General features: G+C 38.9%; 1 protein-coding gene across 5 annotated transcripts; it reads left to right on the top strand.

The window, feature by feature from the left end:
- Positions 1–575: 575 nt before the first annotated feature.
- Positions 576–19,563, top strand: tdrkh (tudor and KH domain containing). 5 transcript variants are annotated; one of them, XR_004198956.2, is made up of 14 exons: positions 576–722; positions 3,415–3,575; positions 3,679–3,770; positions 4,638–4,839; positions 5,838–5,977; positions 6,077–6,392; positions 6,478–6,644; positions 7,293–7,468; positions 15,805–15,869; positions 17,388–17,539; positions 17,643–17,753; positions 17,845–18,120; positions 18,254–18,308; positions 18,838–18,918. XR_004198956.2 is itself a non-coding variant. In XM_031731305.2 (14 exons), the coding sequence occupies exons 2-13, from the start codon at positions 3,446–3,448 to the stop codon at positions 18,891–18,893; spliced, it is 1,662 nt and encodes a 553-aa protein (XP_031587165.1). In that variant the 5' UTR covers positions 577–722; positions 3,415–3,445; the 3' UTR covers positions 18,894–18,918; positions 19,014–19,563. The 5 variants fall into 5 exon arrangements, 4 of the variants coding, with proteins under 4 accessions (XP_031587166.1, XP_031587165.1, XP_031587164.1 ...); XM_031731305.2 differs by lacking the exon at positions 17,845–18,120 and adding an exon at positions 19,014–19,563 and having other exon boundaries at positions 577–722; XM_031731304.2 differs by lacking the exon at positions 17,845–18,120 and adding an exon at positions 19,011–19,563 and having other exon boundaries at positions 577–722.
- Positions 19,564–19,752: the final 189 nt, after the last annotated feature.

Raw genomic sequence — 19,752 nt, 5'->3', positions numbered from 1 at the left:
TATAGGCTAATGCCCTTAAATATGACTGACGTTTCCAGACAGTTGTAGTGGTTGCAATATGTTCTCTGAGGCGCTAATAGAAGGCAATGTTCCCTGGAGGTCCTCTGAGGTTCTCGCATAACATCAACAGATTACACAAGTTCTCTTAAGGTTCTACAAAACTTACCTCTAGGAAATATTCCTAGAACGCTCTCCAAATTGTAACCTTCAGGTAAGGTTCTAGAAAACTAAAGTTTTGCCTGTACCTTTTTCAGTAAAACACCTGGTTTCACTGACAGTACAAAATATGGTGAGCCGTTGTACTTTTTAAATTTTGTTTTAATATTGGAATTGCTACAAATTTGCTCAAATATTAAAACAAATGAATGTATTCAGCACAACAGTGGACACACAGGGTGTCTGATGTCTCTGTCTGTTGCCACCGGGTGGTGCTGAGGTCTGATTCTGAGGGGAACGCCTCTTCTTCACATCCACTGGGCTGAGAGAGCTTGCACAGCGAGAAGTTGGTTTCCGGTTGACGACTTAAAATAAAATGTTTCATTTAAATTATCACGTTTATCGTTAATAGGTTTTTCATAGTAAATTATTTATAAAGTCGTTTTTTCAGTGTTAATAGCTAATTTGCTGCTGCACACTAGAAAATTCAATATTCGAAAATTAAATACTAAATATTGTTTCCGGTTTATTGAGAACTTCTTCCTAGGAGGTTAACAAATCGACAGGTAAGGTCGTGTGGGAAGGGAATGGAGATCCTTTCCAAAATGTCGTTGATTCTAAATCGTATTAGCGTCGAAAACATATAAAGGCTGTGATATCATGTATCTGAGCATGCTAGTGGCGTTTGGTTACCTTGTGTCAGTGCTGAACTTGTATGTAAAGCACCAGCTAGCTTATCTTGTATGAGCAGGTCCGACGAGACTGCATGCAGTATTCGAATCTAAATTTAATATTTGTTCTATATTATTGTCCTAAAGTGGTAAGATGCTGCTTAACAGAACTATCAGATGCCCAAAATGTATACACTCCTGAGCAAATGGATGCAGGGTGCGATTATCACGTTGTGTTATATTTAGGAAGACAGGCCGCATTAAATGGGTTTTTAAGTACGATTCTCATTAGAAGGCAGCTGGGTTGAAGCTTACACTCAGTAGTGTGAGTCATGAAAGTCGTTCTTGAAAGTTTTGTTTCTTTTGTTTAGCGAGAACAGACGGGGTCATTATTTGATTTTCCATGAATGCACTGATCATAACTACATCCCTATGTAAGGAGAGAGTGGAAGAAAACTGGGATAAAAACAGAAAGACAATGAAAGGCTGGGCTTGAGATTCTAACCTACCTACAACCATTTCTACAAACTGCCCTCTCAAACATCTCATGAAGTTTTCAGTATCATAGTCAACTCTTGCCAACATTTTCTGTATGATCCAATTTCTTACACAGTTTCTGTCCAGTTTTTGAAATTTGGGGAGGATGTGTTTTTCCATACTCTTCGGGTTATTCTTGTGGCTGTAAAAGCACCTGTTAAACTTAACCAGTCCACTACACGATCTAGATTTTCTTTTTCCAAAAGGGATACACTTGTTTAAATTTCCAAATAACATGAATAAATGTTCCTTTTCTGATTTACATTTCCAACAGAAATCGTTGCACATTACATCCAAACTATAAGTGGGTAAAATAAAACCCATGTATTACTTTATAAATGCCATGAATTTTCCATGGCCCTTTTTTAAAGATATTTATTAGTATTGGAGAGTACTGCAGACCACTTCTTCTTGCTCATCGCACAGCCGAGGTCCTTTTGCCAAATCCTCAGATTATTGAAGGTGTCCTTTTTCTATTTGTTTAACAGTTTATAAAGCACAGCTGCCTTATGTGCCACTTCATGAAGATCCAACAAGTCCCTCACTTGGTTCTTGTCCATGATAAAATAGCCTTTAAAAATATTTTCTCTCATTTGTAAGTATTGCCAGAAAGCCTCTCTTTTCAAAACGCTTTTCTGAATAGTTTCATATGACAAACCACTCCATCCAAATAAACATTGCTCATTGTACATATCCCTTTTTCGAGCCATTGTTTCCGATACACACATCACATAAAGATGTATAGATCGTCCCAGATGGGAAAAATCACATTTTATGTTTATATATTTATATTTCCTCCTCTGTCTCAATGTCCATGTTTTCTTTCTACTGATCCTTGGTTTATTTTTATCTTACAGAAAGTCTTAAATGTTTTGGTCAAATTGGTCAAGTACCTGTGAGGTTATTCCAACAGGCAACATCATTGAGACAGTTGAGTTTTGGGAGCCACAACAATTTAATCATTTTTATCTTTTGGATGAGATGGCCCATATTTGAAAGTACAGTTTTGTCTAAATCTGAATTTAATAGAAACCCTCAGTACTGCATTGTGTATGTATATACATGGTGGCGTAAAAAGAAAAAAAAGTGTTTGACGCATTCCTGATTTCCTTCCTTCCTTCCTCCTTGTCACGCTTGAATGTTTCAGATCATCAAACAAATGTAAATATTAGACAAAGATAACACAAGTAAACACAAAATGCAGTTGTTTTCCTGAAGGGAAATGTCTGGCCATCTGTTCATGACCTCAAGCTGAAGTGCAGTTGGGTTCTGCAGATGCACTATGATCCAAAACACCAGAAAGTCCACCTCTTTAGAAAAACAAAAAGAATATTTGTAGTGGCCTGACCTGAATCTTTTAACTAATTCAAAGGTCCTGGGCCTTTGAATTTGAATTTGAATTTGAGCAACGGCTGATACAGTATATTTTTTTTCTGTTTAAATTTTGTTTTTGATTTTATTTATTGTTAATCTTTATAAAAATAACTGACATTTAAATTATCTTTGCTCTTAATCATATTATTTATGAGGTCAAAGTAAATGTGACACAACAGGCAAATATTAGCTACTGACACTAAATCACTTTATTAGAGATAATAGTCAACAGAGCTGACTAATATCTATCAGTATTAACTCATGCTGATGTTTGGATGTTATTTTGATGCATTCCAAATGTTTTTGTCAGATGTGATTAAAAGCATAATCATATCTGACCTAAGTGCAGGTAGGATCTAAATGATTCCAAAATCAAGAATATCTTACTTTGACAGCAAAAAATCTTTGTAAGGGATCTGAAAATGTTTGAGAATAAGATTTGTTAAAGTTCACTTCTCATTTCTCATTTCAGCATTTTGTGCATGCGCATTAAACTGCTGATGACTCATCTTGAGAGCAACAGCTTCTGTGTTGCAATAAGGGGTCGTTCTCAGGGAGAAGCAATAAGATGTCCAAATTAAAACATTTCATAAACTGAAGCTGGCAACATGGATGGAGGAAGGAAGAGTAGATCATTAATAAGGCTGATGGAGACTCGTGTCGTGTGTGTGTTTAGGTAGAGCATCCTGCAGGGTGCACGAGGTGTCATGGATGCAGTAAAGGAAGGTCATAAGACCAGCTTGAGCTCTGGGAAAATAGTGGCTCTGGCTGCAGGGCTTTCCGTTGGGGCCACTCTGGGCTACATCATCTATCGCCACATAAACGGCACCAAGAGCAGTAAGTATCTCCCATTGAACAGGTATCATTCCAAGCCTAATTTGTGTATGATTAATATTGTATTTTTTTTTTATTACAAGCTTGATATGATTGACATTAACAGGTCAGGGTCCCAACACTGAGGTGTCCAAGATTACGCTTCCTATAGAGGTGTACAGGAACATGTACCGATGCCAAGCCAAGTTTTTAGACATGGTGAGTTGTTCAGAGGAAGACCTTTTCACTGTTTACTTCTTTGTTACTTGTTCTGTTTGGTTAAATGTTTATTGTAAATGAGTGGAAATAACTGGAATGCATTTATTTTGTGGGCAGCATGGTGCTTAGCACTGTTACCTCACAGCACAAAGGTCCTAAGTTCAAATCCACCAACTGGCAGGGGACTTTGTGTTTGTGTGGGTTCTCTCTTGGAACTCTGGTTTCACAGTCCAAAGACATGCAGTTAGTGGGGTTAGGTTAATTGATTATTCTAAATTGCTCATAGGCTTGAATGTTTTTCTGCGATAGACAGGCAACCTGTTCAGGGTGAACCCTGCCTCTCATCCTGTGGCAGCTGGGATAGGCTCCAGCCCCCCAGTGACCCTGAATTGGACATTTATTTTGTTATTGTAATTTTTATTTTCCTAAAATACTATTCAGTAAATACATATTCTTAGATTGATTTCTTAGTTACATAATATTTTAGAAAAAGTACTGAAGTGAGCTGGATTGTTATTGTTTTCACTCAGTTGTATTGTAGCTATATTCAGTTCCCTCCCAGCTTAAGTTTAGAGTTTAGTCTGATTGTTAGCACCATGAAGATTTGATAACGTCTAAGTGGCCCTGTGTGTATGCAGCTGAATATATTTACACTGAGGAAATTCTCTCTTGAATTAATGCCTCACGCCTGCATACCTATATAAGATTTTTTCTATTGATCCATTTTTCGGTATGCCATTGCTACTTCTAAATTGTATGAACTACATTGCAGTGAGACTCTTGGTATTCCAAGTTTTACAAGCAGGTCTTAATTTAGTTTTACAGATTCAGCTAGTCTTCCTTTCTCTTTGTATACTAACTTTTCAGGTGACTGAGAAGTCTGGAGCTCAAGTGAGGGTCGTGTCAGATTCAGGAGATCATGGATGTAAGACGACCGTATGTTTCCTGCTTCAGGGCTCTAAGGAGCAGGTCTTGCTGGCCCGCTGTGTCCTGGAGAACCTGCTCAGAGAATGTGAACTTGTCTCAGAGATTTTGGAGGTTCCACAGACCTCTTTTGGACGTATAATAGGTAGAGTGAATCTTTGATCATGTCAGTTGTTTTTTTGTTTTTTTTCATTACCAGGCATCGTTTTCAAAACTAAAAGCTCCAGTAAGTGACAAGCAGATCAGCTGGCCAGGAGGGAGGCCAGAGTATCTCTTTTAATATAGTTCATAAATAGCTGTTAGTAAGCTGTAGGTTCTGGCTGTGAAAATAAAGCCAAAGCAGAAGTTACTTAAACCTGCATTCTTTTTGTTGATTAGCAGGGGGCAACTTCTCGGATTGCAAAAAACCAAACAACAACAACAACAAAAACTAGTTGTTTAGAGTTTATGGGAAAAATGGTCCCTTGGCTTCTTTGCACTGTGACCTTTGTAAACATGACCAGAAAGTCTTATACACAGTTTAAGTGGAGGAGGAGCAATAGCAGTCCCCAAAAGAAAGTGAGGAGGAGACAGAGGTGGGGGAAATTAACACTGACATTTAAACCCTCACATAGGGCTTTTTGAATTAAAAGACATGATTGTGGGTACCTCTCGGGTGGCTGTAGTTCAGGAGGTACAGCAGGGCATCTGCTGATTGGAAGGTTGGTGGTTGCTCTCCAATGCATCCTTCGGAGTGTGAATGTTAGTTAGAAAACACTTAAAAGCATAGAAAAAGTGAATGTAGCATGTTGTATAAAGTGCTTTGGGAGAGTAGAAAACTGCTATATAATCGCCATCTGCCCCTCCCTGAGTCTGGTTCTGCTAGAGGTTTCTTTCTGTTAAAAGGGCGTTTTTCCTTCCCACTGTCACCAAAGTGCTGTTGTTGTGATTTGGCGCTGTATAAATAAAATTGAATTGAATTTACCATTAATCATATTTCTGTTTATCTGAGTTATCTTTATTTATGAGGTTTTAATGGTTAACATTCAAACCCGTGATAAGTATTCACTTAGCCTTATGTCAGTTTAAGAAAAAAGTTCCCATTTTATCTCACCCCTATTTGCAATAATTGTTAGGGAGAACATGATTATCTGTGTATTGCAGGCCGTGGTGGAGAGAGTTTGAAACAGATCACCCGAACCACAGGAGCCAAAGTGGTGTGTTCCAAAGAGCCGGCGCACGGTGTACGAGCAAAGGGCATGGTGACGATTACAGGGACCAGACATGAGGTGAAAAAGGCACAGGTAACGCACAGTGCCTTGATTTGGATCTCCTGTGTGTACCACGTCCTTTAATTTTGGTTGAGGGGACATCTAACTCCTGCTTTTGAAACCTGTTCAAAGGATATGATTCTAGAAAAAGTCACTGAGGACATGATGGTGAGGACAACAATCTCACAGTCATCAGCCCGGCGCCAGAAACGTGGTCATTTTGTTGTGAGTCAGAAGTCAAACAGCACAGAGACTGAACCACTATTGTACTTGAACAACAACAGTCCCTTCTCCCACATAGAGGAGAATGCACTTGTCTTTGCCAATGGAACCACAGGAGAACCAGAAACATTCTTTGACCAGGTGGGAGAGTCAAAAATCAAAACAGCCAGGAAGGAGGAGAGCAGTACCACTACTAAGACCTTCTCTGAAGTGTCCAAATTTGAAAGTGAGTTCAGATTTCAGTCACCCCAGAGCAGCCATGTAATGTGTCTTTAAGTGTAGTTATTTCTTATTTTCTCTGTGTGTTCCAGTTTCAAGCCCAGACCTGAGCTTCCAGCCTGACGAACACCTTGAGGTGTATGTTTCTGCATCAGAGAACCCAAACCACTTCTGGATCCAGATCCTGGGGGTTCGATCCATTCAGTTGGACAAACTGACAGAGGAGATGAACCACTTCTACAACAATGGAAACCCTACAGTAAGGACATATCTTGCTGTCTTTGTGTCTCTCTTGTTCCACAAGAGTCCTTTTGACAAAGCCAGAATGAGTGTTGAGAGTTCCGATATACTTCCATACACTTGAAACTGCAAAGATCCAAGTATTTTCTCCTTCTACAAAAATCTTGGATGAGTTAGAATCTCAGTGACCGTCACTGATTTCTCGGCGATAACTCGGGAATGCAGTGATATAGAATTTTGAAATTGATGACGTCGGTGTGTCTACCAGGAGGCTGACGGGTAATACTGACGGTTGCCAGTATTTTTTTTCTTTATCCTGGTAGAACAAATTTTTTTAAGAGTCCTGATTATGTGCTGCAGATCTTACTACAGTTCAGAAACCTGGGTAACTCGTAGTAACGGCATTTAAAATGTCTGATTTAGAGAATGTTAAAAGCCAGGATGCCGTGCACTGAGTCCACATGTTGTAGTGGCTGACATGGTGAAAATGTGATGATAAGAAGCAGGCCTGCAACGATTCATCGAGTAGATATAGAAACATATCTAAGATCCTGCGTGTGAAAAAAAAGTATGTTAACAATAAGCCCACACAGCCCGTAGGGGGCTATCCCTGCAGCACTTTCTGCAATCCAGTGTGTTTGAACACATCTGGGTTTCTGATCTGTAGGATCAGCGAGTGGACACCGTTGTTGTAGGGGACATTGTGGCTGCTCCATACAGAGACCATGGCACATGGAACAGGGCAAGGGTGCTGGGAGTCCTAGGCTCTGGACTGGTGGACCTTTATTACGTTGACTTTGGGGACAATGGGGAACTCCCCAGGAGCAGCCTCCGCAGAATGAGGTAGGTGAATTCAGGGTAAATAAGGAAGACGTGACTGTACTAATATACAGTAGTATTTGGTTGCTGAGGAAGAGGGAAAAGTTGTGGGAGTGAGTGAGTGGTGAAGACAGCTAGCGATATCCATAGCAAGTTTTTAGATTTTAAAAATACATGACATTTAGCGTTTTTGGAGTGTATAAGTACTGTGTGGTGGAGTATAGTCTCGTTTCTTTTTTGTTTTGTTTGTCAAGTACAGATAATAGTGTTGAAAAATACTCAGGTAAAAGTTGAAGTACTGAGTTGTTTTCTTTCCTTAAGTAAACATGAAAAAGTAGCCTTTGGTTCCTACAAATGCGAGATAACTTTAACAAACAATGGAAAATTATAAATTTAACGTCGAATGAAACTAACTTTCTCAAAATCCTGAAACTTGCCCATAGTTCAACTATAAATAAATCTATTTCAAAGTTATACAGTGCACTACTCCATGCAAAAAAGATAGTACTCTATATATAAAGGAAAAGTGGGAAAGTGAAGCTGGAATTAGCATTTTGGAAGAAGATTGGGAAGAAATATGTTGCTCACAGTGGTCCTCCACTAATTCGTTAGAATGGAGAGAACATTGCTGGAAAAATATCTGAAGATACTTTTAAGATTCCAATCCAGGGTAAATTTAGGAATACGAATTCAGAGTGTTGGAGGCAGTGTAGCTCAGTGGAGGCAAACCATTATCACGTGTTTTGGGACTGTCCTAAGCTGTACCTGTACTGGAGTTTGATTCATAAAACACTGAGGTACAGATGCCGTTTGACTTTGTAAATTTATACTTGGGTCATGTTATAATTCTAGAACGGAGGATGGATATAAAGCTGCTGCAGGCTCTTCTAGATGCTAGCAAAAAATCTATTACAAGAAGGTGGATGAACCGAGTCCCACCAACATTAGATGGTAAATGGTAAATGGACTGATTCTTATATAGCGCTTTTCTACTCTCCCGGAGTACTCAAAGCGCTCTATACAACCAAGATGATTGGTATGGAACTATTCTTGATATTTTTAGAACAGAAAAATTGACGTATTCTCAAGGAACACAAGTTTTACCAAATTTGGGATAAATGGATCAAATTTATATCCCACAACCAAGCAGGCTTTGTGTGACTCCGCCAGAGTATTTTATTTATTTATTTTTCTGCACACCTACTGTTATTTTTTTTTCTTTTTTCTTAATGGGAACTGTCAAAACTGTAAGCACCCTAGTTCATGTGTTTGATCTATTTGTTTTGGAATTATTGAAATAACTATAAGATGTATTTTGCATTGCTTTTGCATCTTTTCAAATAAAAAACATAATTACAACAAAAAGAAAAAGTAGGCTTTGAAGGTTTTGAAATGTACTCCAAGCACTAAGTAAGAAAGTAAAAAGTAACTCTTTGGAGGATGTTACTACCAGCTATTTTTGTGCAAAGCCTGTGCTATGTATATCTGTTTTTGTGCTATATTAATATATTAACAAAATATTATTAATAATTGAGAATAAAAACTTTACTTCACTTTAAATTTTAATTATAACTAAAAAAGGAACATTTCTTAAGACAGGTGAGTTGTCAGAAGACATCAGGGTGTGTGTGTGTGTGTGTGTGTGTGTGTGTGTGTGTGTGTGTGTCTGTGTCTGTGTCTCTCTGTGTCTGTGTGCATATGTGTCTGCAGTGTTGGGAGTAACGGAATACATGTACCGGCATTATGTATATTATTTAAAATACAAAATATGCGTAACTGTATTCCGTTAAAGTTACCATTTAAATAGGTGATAATTAGAATACAATTACTTTGTTGCAATAAATGGATTACACGACAGTGTTTTCCTGTTTCATATGTTAGGCTATCCCCTCTCTAATTCTGGTCATTCCACGCGTTGCCGGAAACCCAAGCAAAACACGCATTAAGAGGCTCTTTGACCGTGCAATGCAAACACTGTTTGTCAGCAAACAGGCTGCTCTCAGCATCAAAAGACTCCAACCTAAACAAACATCTTGAAGTAAGTTCTTTTTTAAAAACTAAGCACCTACCTTGTTTTAGTTGTGGTAGCTAACTGGGCTATGTGTCACTTCAGTATCTTCAATGTACTATTGCTGTGTAATTTATTACTACCACTGAATGCTGCATTACAACCTACTAGCTGCAAATAATCATGTGCAGTTCTGAAAGCAGACAGAAAGAAAACTTATTACTGATACAGAAATAGTTTTCAATACGAGATCACTGCAAAAAGTGCAGCCTTACCTAATGCCCACCCTACTGTTACTCATTTTATATTAAGATTTAAAAATCTATTTGGTATTGCTTTCAGAACTGCACATGATTATTTGCAGCTAGCAGGTTGTTAATGCAATCCATCAAGTCTAACTGTCTGCAGTCTATAAACTAACCTCAGCTAACACCAGCTAACAATGTTAGCTCGGTAATAGTAATAAATCACACAGCAATAGTACATTCATGTAGTTGTAAAAAGCATGACAATATATCAAGTAATCCAAAATATTCAGATTACGTTATACATATATAGTAACTTACAAACTACAAAAATATTACAAACTACATTTTCGGCCGTGTATTCTGTAATCTGTAGTGGAATGCATTTTAAAAGTAAGCTTCCCAACACTGTGTGTCTGTGTGTATCAGCGAGTGGGTGACATTCAGAGAAAGAAGGGAACTAGCATCATATTAACAGGTAAAATAGTTTTTCATCTTTAAGTGCTTTGTGGGTTTTATGTTAAGACTACCTATGAGTTAGTGGGGAGATAAACCATACAGACTAAAAACAGAAACTCTGAAGTTAATGTGCCAATCAGAATCCCAACACCTGATTGTTCCCAGTGAGGAACAATAAAGGATATTTAAAAAACATTCCTATTAGAGCAGGGCGACCAAAAATATTTATCACGATATACATTTGAAAATTTGCGATAACGAAATAACTGACAATATATTTGACACTAGACAAAATACTTTACAACTCCACAACTTTATTAGTGCAAAAAACCCCATCAATGTATTTTCACTTAAACAAGCAGCTGTTTTTTATGTGCATCAAAGTTATATAAAAATGTAACACTGCAAATTCCTCGCTGACAGTTTAACCAAAAGGCATTTTCAGTGGAAATTGGCCGACATATCCTCAGCATAACCATGTATAATATCCACAAAACTTAAAAAGAGGTTATACACACACAATACGGTAATATTATGTTGAAGCACAGTACGTATCACTCCGTGAGGTGCCTGCCTACGATAGTCGTAATGCTCCGACAATCCATCAAGCGGTGCGGGTTCGTAGCTTAGCAAAGTTGTACTAAAACATTTGACAGATTTTCGAGCGCCGTCTACCACATAAAATCGTTTCGAGGTCAGTAAACACAACCAGAATTCATACATAAGGCACACAGGATTATAAGGGGCACTGTCGATTTTCAGAAAAATCAAAGGATTGATTTTAAGTGTGCCATATTTTCCAAACAACACGGTAATAACGACAGCCCGCTAGCATGCTCTACCAAAAATAGTGCTTTGTTGTGTATCTGATGGACGAAAGCTAAACCAGTTCCACACCACTGAAGTTGCAGCATTTTTACAAACCAATTCTGGTTCATCCGTTTCATTCAACGATCCACTTTCGCTCTTCTCATTCTGCGTCGCCGCCATGTGCGTATGTAAACATAGGCACTGCGCATGCGCGTTTTACCAATATTCTATCGCGATATTTCATTTTCCTATCGTTGCCCAAAATTACACCGGTATTACCGTGAACGGTATGATATAGCCCAGCCCTAATTCCTATACAAATTCACCAACTGAAAATAAGTGCCAGCAGCTTTCAGTAGTACTTAAGTAAATACTGACTATACTACTACTGGTTCTGTTGTCAGAAGACATCAGAATCTACCAGGTTAAAAGAAGAACAAACGGTTGATATATAATGACTCCTGCCAGTGGCACGAGGGGGAGGAGTGCGTAGTGGTGCCACACACACTTCTGTCTGTGTCTCAGTCAGGCTAATATAGCCTGGCAGACAGAAATATATCTCTGAAACAAATTCTTCCCAAGTGAAAAGTCCTATTGGAGAAGATTTCCAGTCTACAAAATACTAAACTTTCATGTCTGTAGAGTGTGTTATATGGAATTTTGGGAGATGCTGTAACATTGTTCCCTAAGGGAGAGGGAGATGGAGGAGGCTGGACTTCGATGGCAAATCCAATAAGTAAATCCAATAAGATCCAAATTTCAGAGACAATGACACTGGATGAAATAGGACAAGATGTTACATCTTGGTGTATATATTTTACATGTAGGGCAAAAGGTTTGGGCATGAAAGAAAGAAAAAGACATTTCTTTCACATAATTCTCCAGCCTCTTTTTTTTTAGAGCAGGTCATGTGATCATATAGTGGCGGGAAAATTCCCTGAAAAATCTGTCTTGAAATTTTGCAATAGTCTTCATCACATCTATTGCACATAAACCAACAATAAGGTATCTTAATGCATGCTCAATCATCCAGGGGTCCGTTCTTCGTACCTCGCTCACTACATCCAAGATCAAATGACACATCCAAGATCAAATCATCGCGCCAACTTTGAGCTCGCTAATCCGGTTCTCCGAACACACCTGTTGTTGACGATTAGTATAGCTGGATGAAGTAATCTGAGATCACTGGGTGGCTTAAAAGGGGCTACGCATCTATAGTAGAAACATTGATCGGCAACCCTTTGATTGGTCGGCGAAGATGTCGAAGGAGCGCGCTCAGTATTTTTCAGCAGCAGAGCAAGAACTCTTGATTGAGGGATTTCAGGAGTTTCAGAGTTTAATTAAAACGCAAGGGAACACTGCAAAGGCTGCAAAAGCAAGGAGAGAGGGCTGGCAGAAAGTTGCTGACAAATTAAACTCGTAAGTAATTTATTATATTATATTACATTATATCCTCTTTCACATTAGAGCCACAACAGGACCCACTAGAACATGGGAACAAGTAAAAGTGAAATATAAGAATATTCTACAGAATGGTAATATTTATCACTTATATTGCTTTTAGTCTCTTGAAAAGAGACCCTGAAATAATCTGTTTGTTTGTTTATAACAGCAACCAAGAAAAGGGCAGAGCAAATAAAGACAGGTGGTGGTCCTGCACCCCTCGTCACACCCCGATGTGACGAGGGGGTGTGACATTTATTGACATTGTGGGGTTTTTTTGTGTGTAGTTTTACATAACACTCCATCACTTTTACCTGTTCCCATGCAAGGGGTGACTGAAGCATGCACAGTAAGTTGGGAGATAGATATATATATATATATATATATATCTATCTATCTATCTATCTATCTATCTATCTATAGAGAGAGAGAGAGAGAGAGAGAGAGAGAGAGAGAGAGAGAGTGTGTTAAGTAAATAATACCCTCACGGGAAAATCGATATCTCTCTATGAGCACACTGTCGCGCTGAGCTAAAGGATCCTGTCTATCCCGCAATATCCGCTGAATTCTGAAAACTCTCCTTATCAATCTTGCACCTTCCGCAATGGGTTGCTCGCACAAACGGACAGGACATGGCTGCGACAGACTTCCCAAATCCACCTTCGCTTTTATAGTCGTGGTCTCTCATCTTGATTACACGAAGTGTTTTACTATTACTACTCTAAAATATGAATTACATCTGAAATAATCAAATACATGAAATAGAATGATTAATAGTACATTTCCCTTTTTTTAGGAAATGACCTGTATGTATCTGTATGAAATCAATAAAAGAATTAAATACTGCATTATCTTTAGTTACATTGATAATATTTATTTATGGAAAAACAGTGGAGAAATATCGCTGTTGCTTTCGTATAAATGAAGCGGACATACCTGAGTGGCCGCGATCTAATCCTGTTTACATAAAGTAAGCCTGCACCCAAGCAGGTTTACGCTTACGGATCTGTTGCTATGACAGCAAGTCCCGGATGAGCTTCGGAGAACCGAATGATCCAAGATCACGCGAAATCGTCAACAATCAAATCCAGCTAACTTACTTAGCGAGGTACGAAGAACGGACCCCAGGTAAGTAAATCCCAGAAAGTTGATTCTTTTCATCTGGATGTAGCGTTTTCAGTGGAAGAAACATTTCGTCACTCATCCAAGTGACTTCTGAAGAACTATGTGAAAAGGGAAAGATCATCTCTGAATCGAGGAGTGGGCCTAAGGTTACACTTTCACCATCTTACAATGCTGTGATTGCAGCCATTCCCCAACTCTATGTGAATGGTACTCATGGACATTGATCAATAGCCATGACAATTCAATTTGTATTGTTTGTCAAACAATACAAGCTTGTGATCTGAGATGGGAAACACCACAGCATTAAAATTAAAAGGTGTAACTCCAGAACAGCAGACTAAGGTGGATGTCGGAGTGGAGGATGCCATCCTGTACCTCCTACATAGAGCCCACTCACACCTGGACAAGGGAAAAGGCACGGTCAGGATCCTGTTTCTTGACTTTTCAAGTGCCTTTAATGCCATCCGGCCCTGTCTGCTTCAGGAAAAACTAAACAGGATGCAGGTGGACCCCTGCCTGGTTGCCTGGATCTCAAACTACCTCACTGACAGACCACAGTACGTCAGGCTGAAGGACATCACGTCTGACACTGTGGTCAGCAGCACAGGAGCACCACAGGGAACTGTGCTGTCCCCTCTTCTCTTCACCCTGTACACCTCTGACTTCTGCTACAACTCTGAATTATGCCATATTCAGAAGTTTGCAGACGACACAGCCATCATGGGTTGTATCTGGGATGATCAGGAAGAGGAGTACAGAAGTCTGGTGAGGAACTTTGTCACATGGAGTCACACAAACCACCTGCAACTCAACACCTCAAAGACCAAGGAACTGGTTGTGGACTTTGGGAGGTCCAGACCATCTCCACTGCTGGTTCAGATAGAGGGAGAGGAGGTGGAGGTGGTCAACACATACAAGTACCTCGGGCTGTGGGTGAACAACAAGCTGGACTGGTCATGCAACACGCAGCACCTGTATAAAAAAGGCCAAAGCCGACTGTACTTCCTCAGGAGGCTGAGGTCTTTTAACATCTGCAGGAAGCTCCTGAGGATGTTTTACCAGTTGGTGGTTGCTGAAGTACTTTTCTATGCTGTGGTGTGCTGGGGGAGTAGCACAGCAAAGGAGGACTCATCCAGGCTGGAAAAACTGATCAGGAAGGCTGGCTCTGTGGTCGGCATGAAGCTGGACACTCTGGTGACAGTAGCAGAGAAAAGGACACTAAAGAAATTGCTGGACATTATGGACAATGCTGGGCATCCTCTGCACACGGCCATAAACAACCAGAGGAGTCTGTTCAGTGACAGGTTGCTTCTCTCAAAGTCAAGAACCAACAGACTTAAAAACTCCTTTGTCCCACACGCCATTGAACTGTTTAACTCCTCTCTGGAGGGGAGAGGGAGGGGAAACAGGAGGACAAAGGAGGGGGGGGACAACTAAGCTGTAGTGCCTTTTCACTGTGCAATACTTTTTGTTAATATCCAACGGTGCAATAGACTCACAATACTTGAAATGTGCAATTCCATTGTATTCCTATTCCTATTTATTCTATTTATCCCTTTTGTATACTCTGTATTTATATATGTCTCTGTAATTATATATGTGTATATATGGTATATTTCTGCTCAATTTATGTAACTTCTGTCAGTGCTGTGCTATTGGAAACCGAATTTCCCGGAGGAACCCACCCGAGGGATTAATAAAGTTTTATCTAATCTAATCTAAATGCAGGATGGGGGTCTAAAATTATTATGATTATTATGAATTTTACAATTATTATCCAATTATTTTGTCTTGACTTGCAAGTAAAAGCAAAATAAATTGATTAGTAGTTTTAGTGTGATCAAGAGATTTAGTACAATAATGCAAAATAATACTGCTTTACAGACAAATATGATGATTATAATGATAAGAGTAACACATTACTTTGAAATGGGTTACAATCAGCAATGTTTTTATTGAAGTATTACAAAGAAAAATATAACCTGGTACAAGTGCAGTTTTGTTGTTTGTGACCGTCATATCAGCATGAGACAGACTGGCTGTCTTCAGAGGAGGCTGGTGAGTTACTGATTTTAAAGAGCACACAATTTTAAATTCTGCACTTCTATGTTAGCTCACGCTGTGAGTGTTGCTTTGTACACCTCTTCATCGAACTGTGGAAGAACTTGTGATGTGACATACTGCTACTGCACACTGTAAAATGTTGGATGTAATGTGGATAAAAAAGGACATGGCTTATTAACAGCTTTTGCATATGCTGCAATTTTCAGGAGCGACTTCCTCAGTTTACCATTTCAAGCTATTGAGTGCAGCTTAGCAGGAGTGAAGCCAAAAGGTAAAGCTCTCATCTTGACAATGACTGTCTTTCTTTTTCTCTCTCTCTCACTTGCTCATTCACTCACTGTCTCTTACCCTTTCACTACCTTTCCCTCTTTCTTACACCTCTCTCTTACATACACACTCTTTCCCAAACACACACACACATACACACTTTGTCACACACTTGCTGGTACATGAGGACATAAGGGCACTTTTATGCCCACTGCTTACCTCCTGTCACACTGTGTTGTGCAGTGAAATTCATATCACGTCCACTGGCATTACCATTTTGGCGTTCTTTTGTCTGGTCGTGTATATATCATGTGTTGTGATATAGCCAAAAAATATGTTTTATTTTAACCATCAGTTGCACACAGAAGTTTTTCACAAATGACAATATTCTCACAGTATGTCTCTTTCTGTTGTCAACACGAACCCTTTAACAAAAAAAGTAAGCAAGAATTCACGAGACAAAGTGAAACAATTGAAATTAAAAAGGTGTTCTCTGTGCTTATAGCATATAAAAACTGTAAAATGTGATGACCTACAGAAACAAAAGTGTAGTTAATGTCTATAAAAGCCATTCACCAAAAACTGTCAGAGGTATCAGAGTGTCTCAGAACTATCGGCTCTATATGTGCTAGGAAGTTTAAACAACAAAAAGTGGTAAAATGGAAAACTGTTCCAAGTTCAGACAATGCCTGAAAAACCACTGAACAACAACAGTCATGTCACAGGTATTAGAGCATCTCAAAACAACCTAAATAATGATTGCGCTTTCTGTTCTAGATTTTAAACAACAAAACACACCACGCATATTGGTAAAATAATCACAAAGCTAAGGTATAATCAAGGATTGTGACTTGTACTCCTGAAAAAGAACACTCTCATCAGTGTTTAAGGTGTGTAAGTTCTGTGCCAACAACACAAGCCTGTCAACAGCTCCAGGTTTGAGTGAAGCTTGGTGACATGTGACCACATTTCCACTAGTACTAAATACCATGTTCCACATTCAGGTTCGACATCCTCCTTGCGAAATCCAAACCACTGCCAGATTATTGATCCAGTGCTGTTTCTCTTTGGAACTATCTTGTCTGGCTCCTGTTCAGTTACAGTCTCATTTCCTTGCTTGTCTGAGACTCTCACTGTCACCATATTTTTTCCTATTTGGCAGTATATAAACGCGCATGCTCAGCGCAGTGTGCCAGGTAGAAAAACTTGTGGGGAGGTGGGATTAGTGATGCATTTGTAGCATGTGGGAGAAAAAAAACTGCAGACAGCTTAATATAACCATGGCAGTTTATACTCGATGGTTACAATAGAGCCATTTTAACCATCATAAGTGAAAAAACTACATTCGCTATATCACTCAGACTTACCTTACTGGGGAACATAAATAAAACTGACTGTGTGATGATGTTACGGTGGCACAATCAATGCAGAGGATATACTGAGGTCTTTTAGTATTCTGCAGTGCATTGTTCTTGAATTCTTGATTATTTCAGTCTCTTTCCTCCATCAACCTGTCATGCAGGAGGGGTTTGGACTGAGGAAGCCCTGGATCAGTTTGAGAGGCTGACATATTGTGCCTCTTGGAGACCCCTGCAGGCCAAACTGTGCAGCTACTCTCACTCGGAAATCTCCTCATGGCCCAGTGTCAAGCTCTATGACAACAGTGAGGGCAAGGTTAGATAGGATTTTATTTCTTAATAATAAGACTTTAATAAGCCTGTATTTGGTTTGTCCTTTACCCTGTCTCCTCTTTCCATGTGCATATCATGTAAAAAAGACTGTGGATGTTGGAGAGGAGCTTATACGATTGGGCTATGCCGTTATCTTCCATGAAGATTTGAATGGAAAAAAAGAGGGCTGCAATCTTGGCTGTCTGCAGATGATGCTGGTAAGTTACTGATTCTGCTTTTTGTGTCTTGCAGCGTCTCTTACTTCTTCCTGGACAAAAATAGGGTATCAATATACTTAATCTTGAACAGGACATCTGTAAGCCAGCGGGAAAAAATCCTGGAAAAATCAACACTAAACAGAGAGATAGATCACAACTACTTGGATGATTGTGGAATTCTAATTTTTGGGAATCCAGACTCCCTCAGTTAACCTCCACCGACTGACAACAACCCTGACTTGCAGCCATGACTTGCAGGCTGCAAGACTGATGCCATTCAATTCAATTCAATTTTATTTATATAGCGCCAAATCACAAAAGTCGCCTCAAGGCGCTTCATAATCTCTGTCCAACTGTATCCGACAAGGTACTCTGTCATTTTTTATTATTATTATTTTAACTTATCTTTATGCCTGAAAGATTAGGTAATCCCCTTACTTCTGTTCTGAAAGTTTGAAGAACTGGTTAACAGCGGCTAATCACTTTTATTCTTCCAACAGGATGATGTAATAGGAGCATCATCAGAGCTCAGTCTTTCCTGTATCAGTTTATCAGGTGAGTTCTGTCATGGAACTGTAATTTGAGATTTGCCAGTGACTATGTTTAAGCGATCATAAAGTAACCCTCATACCCTTATGTTACTGGGATTGTATGTTGAAGTAGAAATGTTATCTAGGTTTCTAAATACAATAGAATATCCAAGTGATGTCCACATTGGATCAGATTCTTGACTTGGGACACTTCTTAAACCTACAGAGAGGTAGTGTATGCCCCCATGTGGTGGAAAATTAACAGGAATGCAGTTCTGTTAAATCAACTTTCTAAAGTGTCTCAAGAAGAAATGAACTCAACAATATATACATTTTGGTTAGGATCAATTAACTTGACCCTAATGCTCAGAATACTTGTATTCAGTGCAATTTGTAGTTTATCTCCAACAAATCAGGAAATATAACATAGTGAAACAAAAGGGACAGTGTCACCATGACTCTGTCAAGCTTTTGTACCATGGTGGATAAACAAAAAGAGTTGAAGCTGCTGTTACAGTCATTGTTAACTTGAGTGTTTCCTTCTTGCACCTCAGAAGCTGCCTCTATATCAGGAAGTGTTGATGATGTTGTGGAGGACGAGTTGCTGTGAGACCAAAGATATTCAAAAAACCAAGGTATCTTCTCCCAGTTTGATGTCTGATTCTGAACATTTGCTAGTGAACGTTGTGTGAACCATTATGTCTAAAAATGATGAACTTTTCTTTAGCAGTCCTCAACATCTACTCCTCAGCATCAGCCCTAATGATGATGTAGAGCTTTGCCTAACCTAAACCTAAACTTGATTACATAAACCCTCTTCCTGAAGCCTTACCTACTTGATGAGTGTGCAACAGTTCTTCCAGCCATTATCACTTTGTTGTTGTTACTTCAGCAAATAATTCTTTGTTTTTTGTTTAATGTTTCGTTCTGCTTTGCCAAATTTTGTGTTCAAGGAACAGGGAAAGGAATAAATCTAGAATGCCAGTATTATTACTGAAAAGCACTGTGATTAGAATTACTGGAGCAAAGTTCATTTGGTTTGTGGTTAATATTGTTTAGTTTCTTGCTGTACTTGTATGTATATCAAAAAAACTATGCCCATTATCAGGCTTAAGTGAATATATTTTGGAAGTTAAAAGCTAAAGTGTTATTGAATGTGGTTCTCAGATTTTGTTCAATGTGAATATATTGCATCTACTGTAGAAATCTTTCACAAGAAAGATTGTCTTCGAAAATGTAATAATGTCACTATATCCTAATAAAATATTTATTTTACTTCACATGTACTACTGTATTTTATTTTGAAGTTCTTTTTATATGGAAAAATTCCAAATGAAAGTCAGGAGCTAGTTATAAACAAAACAAAACCATAGAAATTACTGTAACGTTTCTGTATTTACACCTACTGATAATCTGTAGTTGTTCTGAAGGCCCCTTTCATTCAGTTACTCTGCAAAGTCTATTATTTT

The sequence above is a fragment of the Oreochromis aureus genome, linkage group 8, assembly GCF_013358895.1.
Source record: "Oreochromis aureus strain Israel breed Guangdong linkage group 8, ZZ_aureus, whole genome shotgun sequence".
Taxonomy (NCBI): domain Eukaryota; kingdom Metazoa; phylum Chordata; class Actinopteri; order Cichliformes; family Cichlidae; genus Oreochromis; species Oreochromis aureus.
This window is presented reverse-complemented; position numbering and strand designations above follow the sequence as displayed.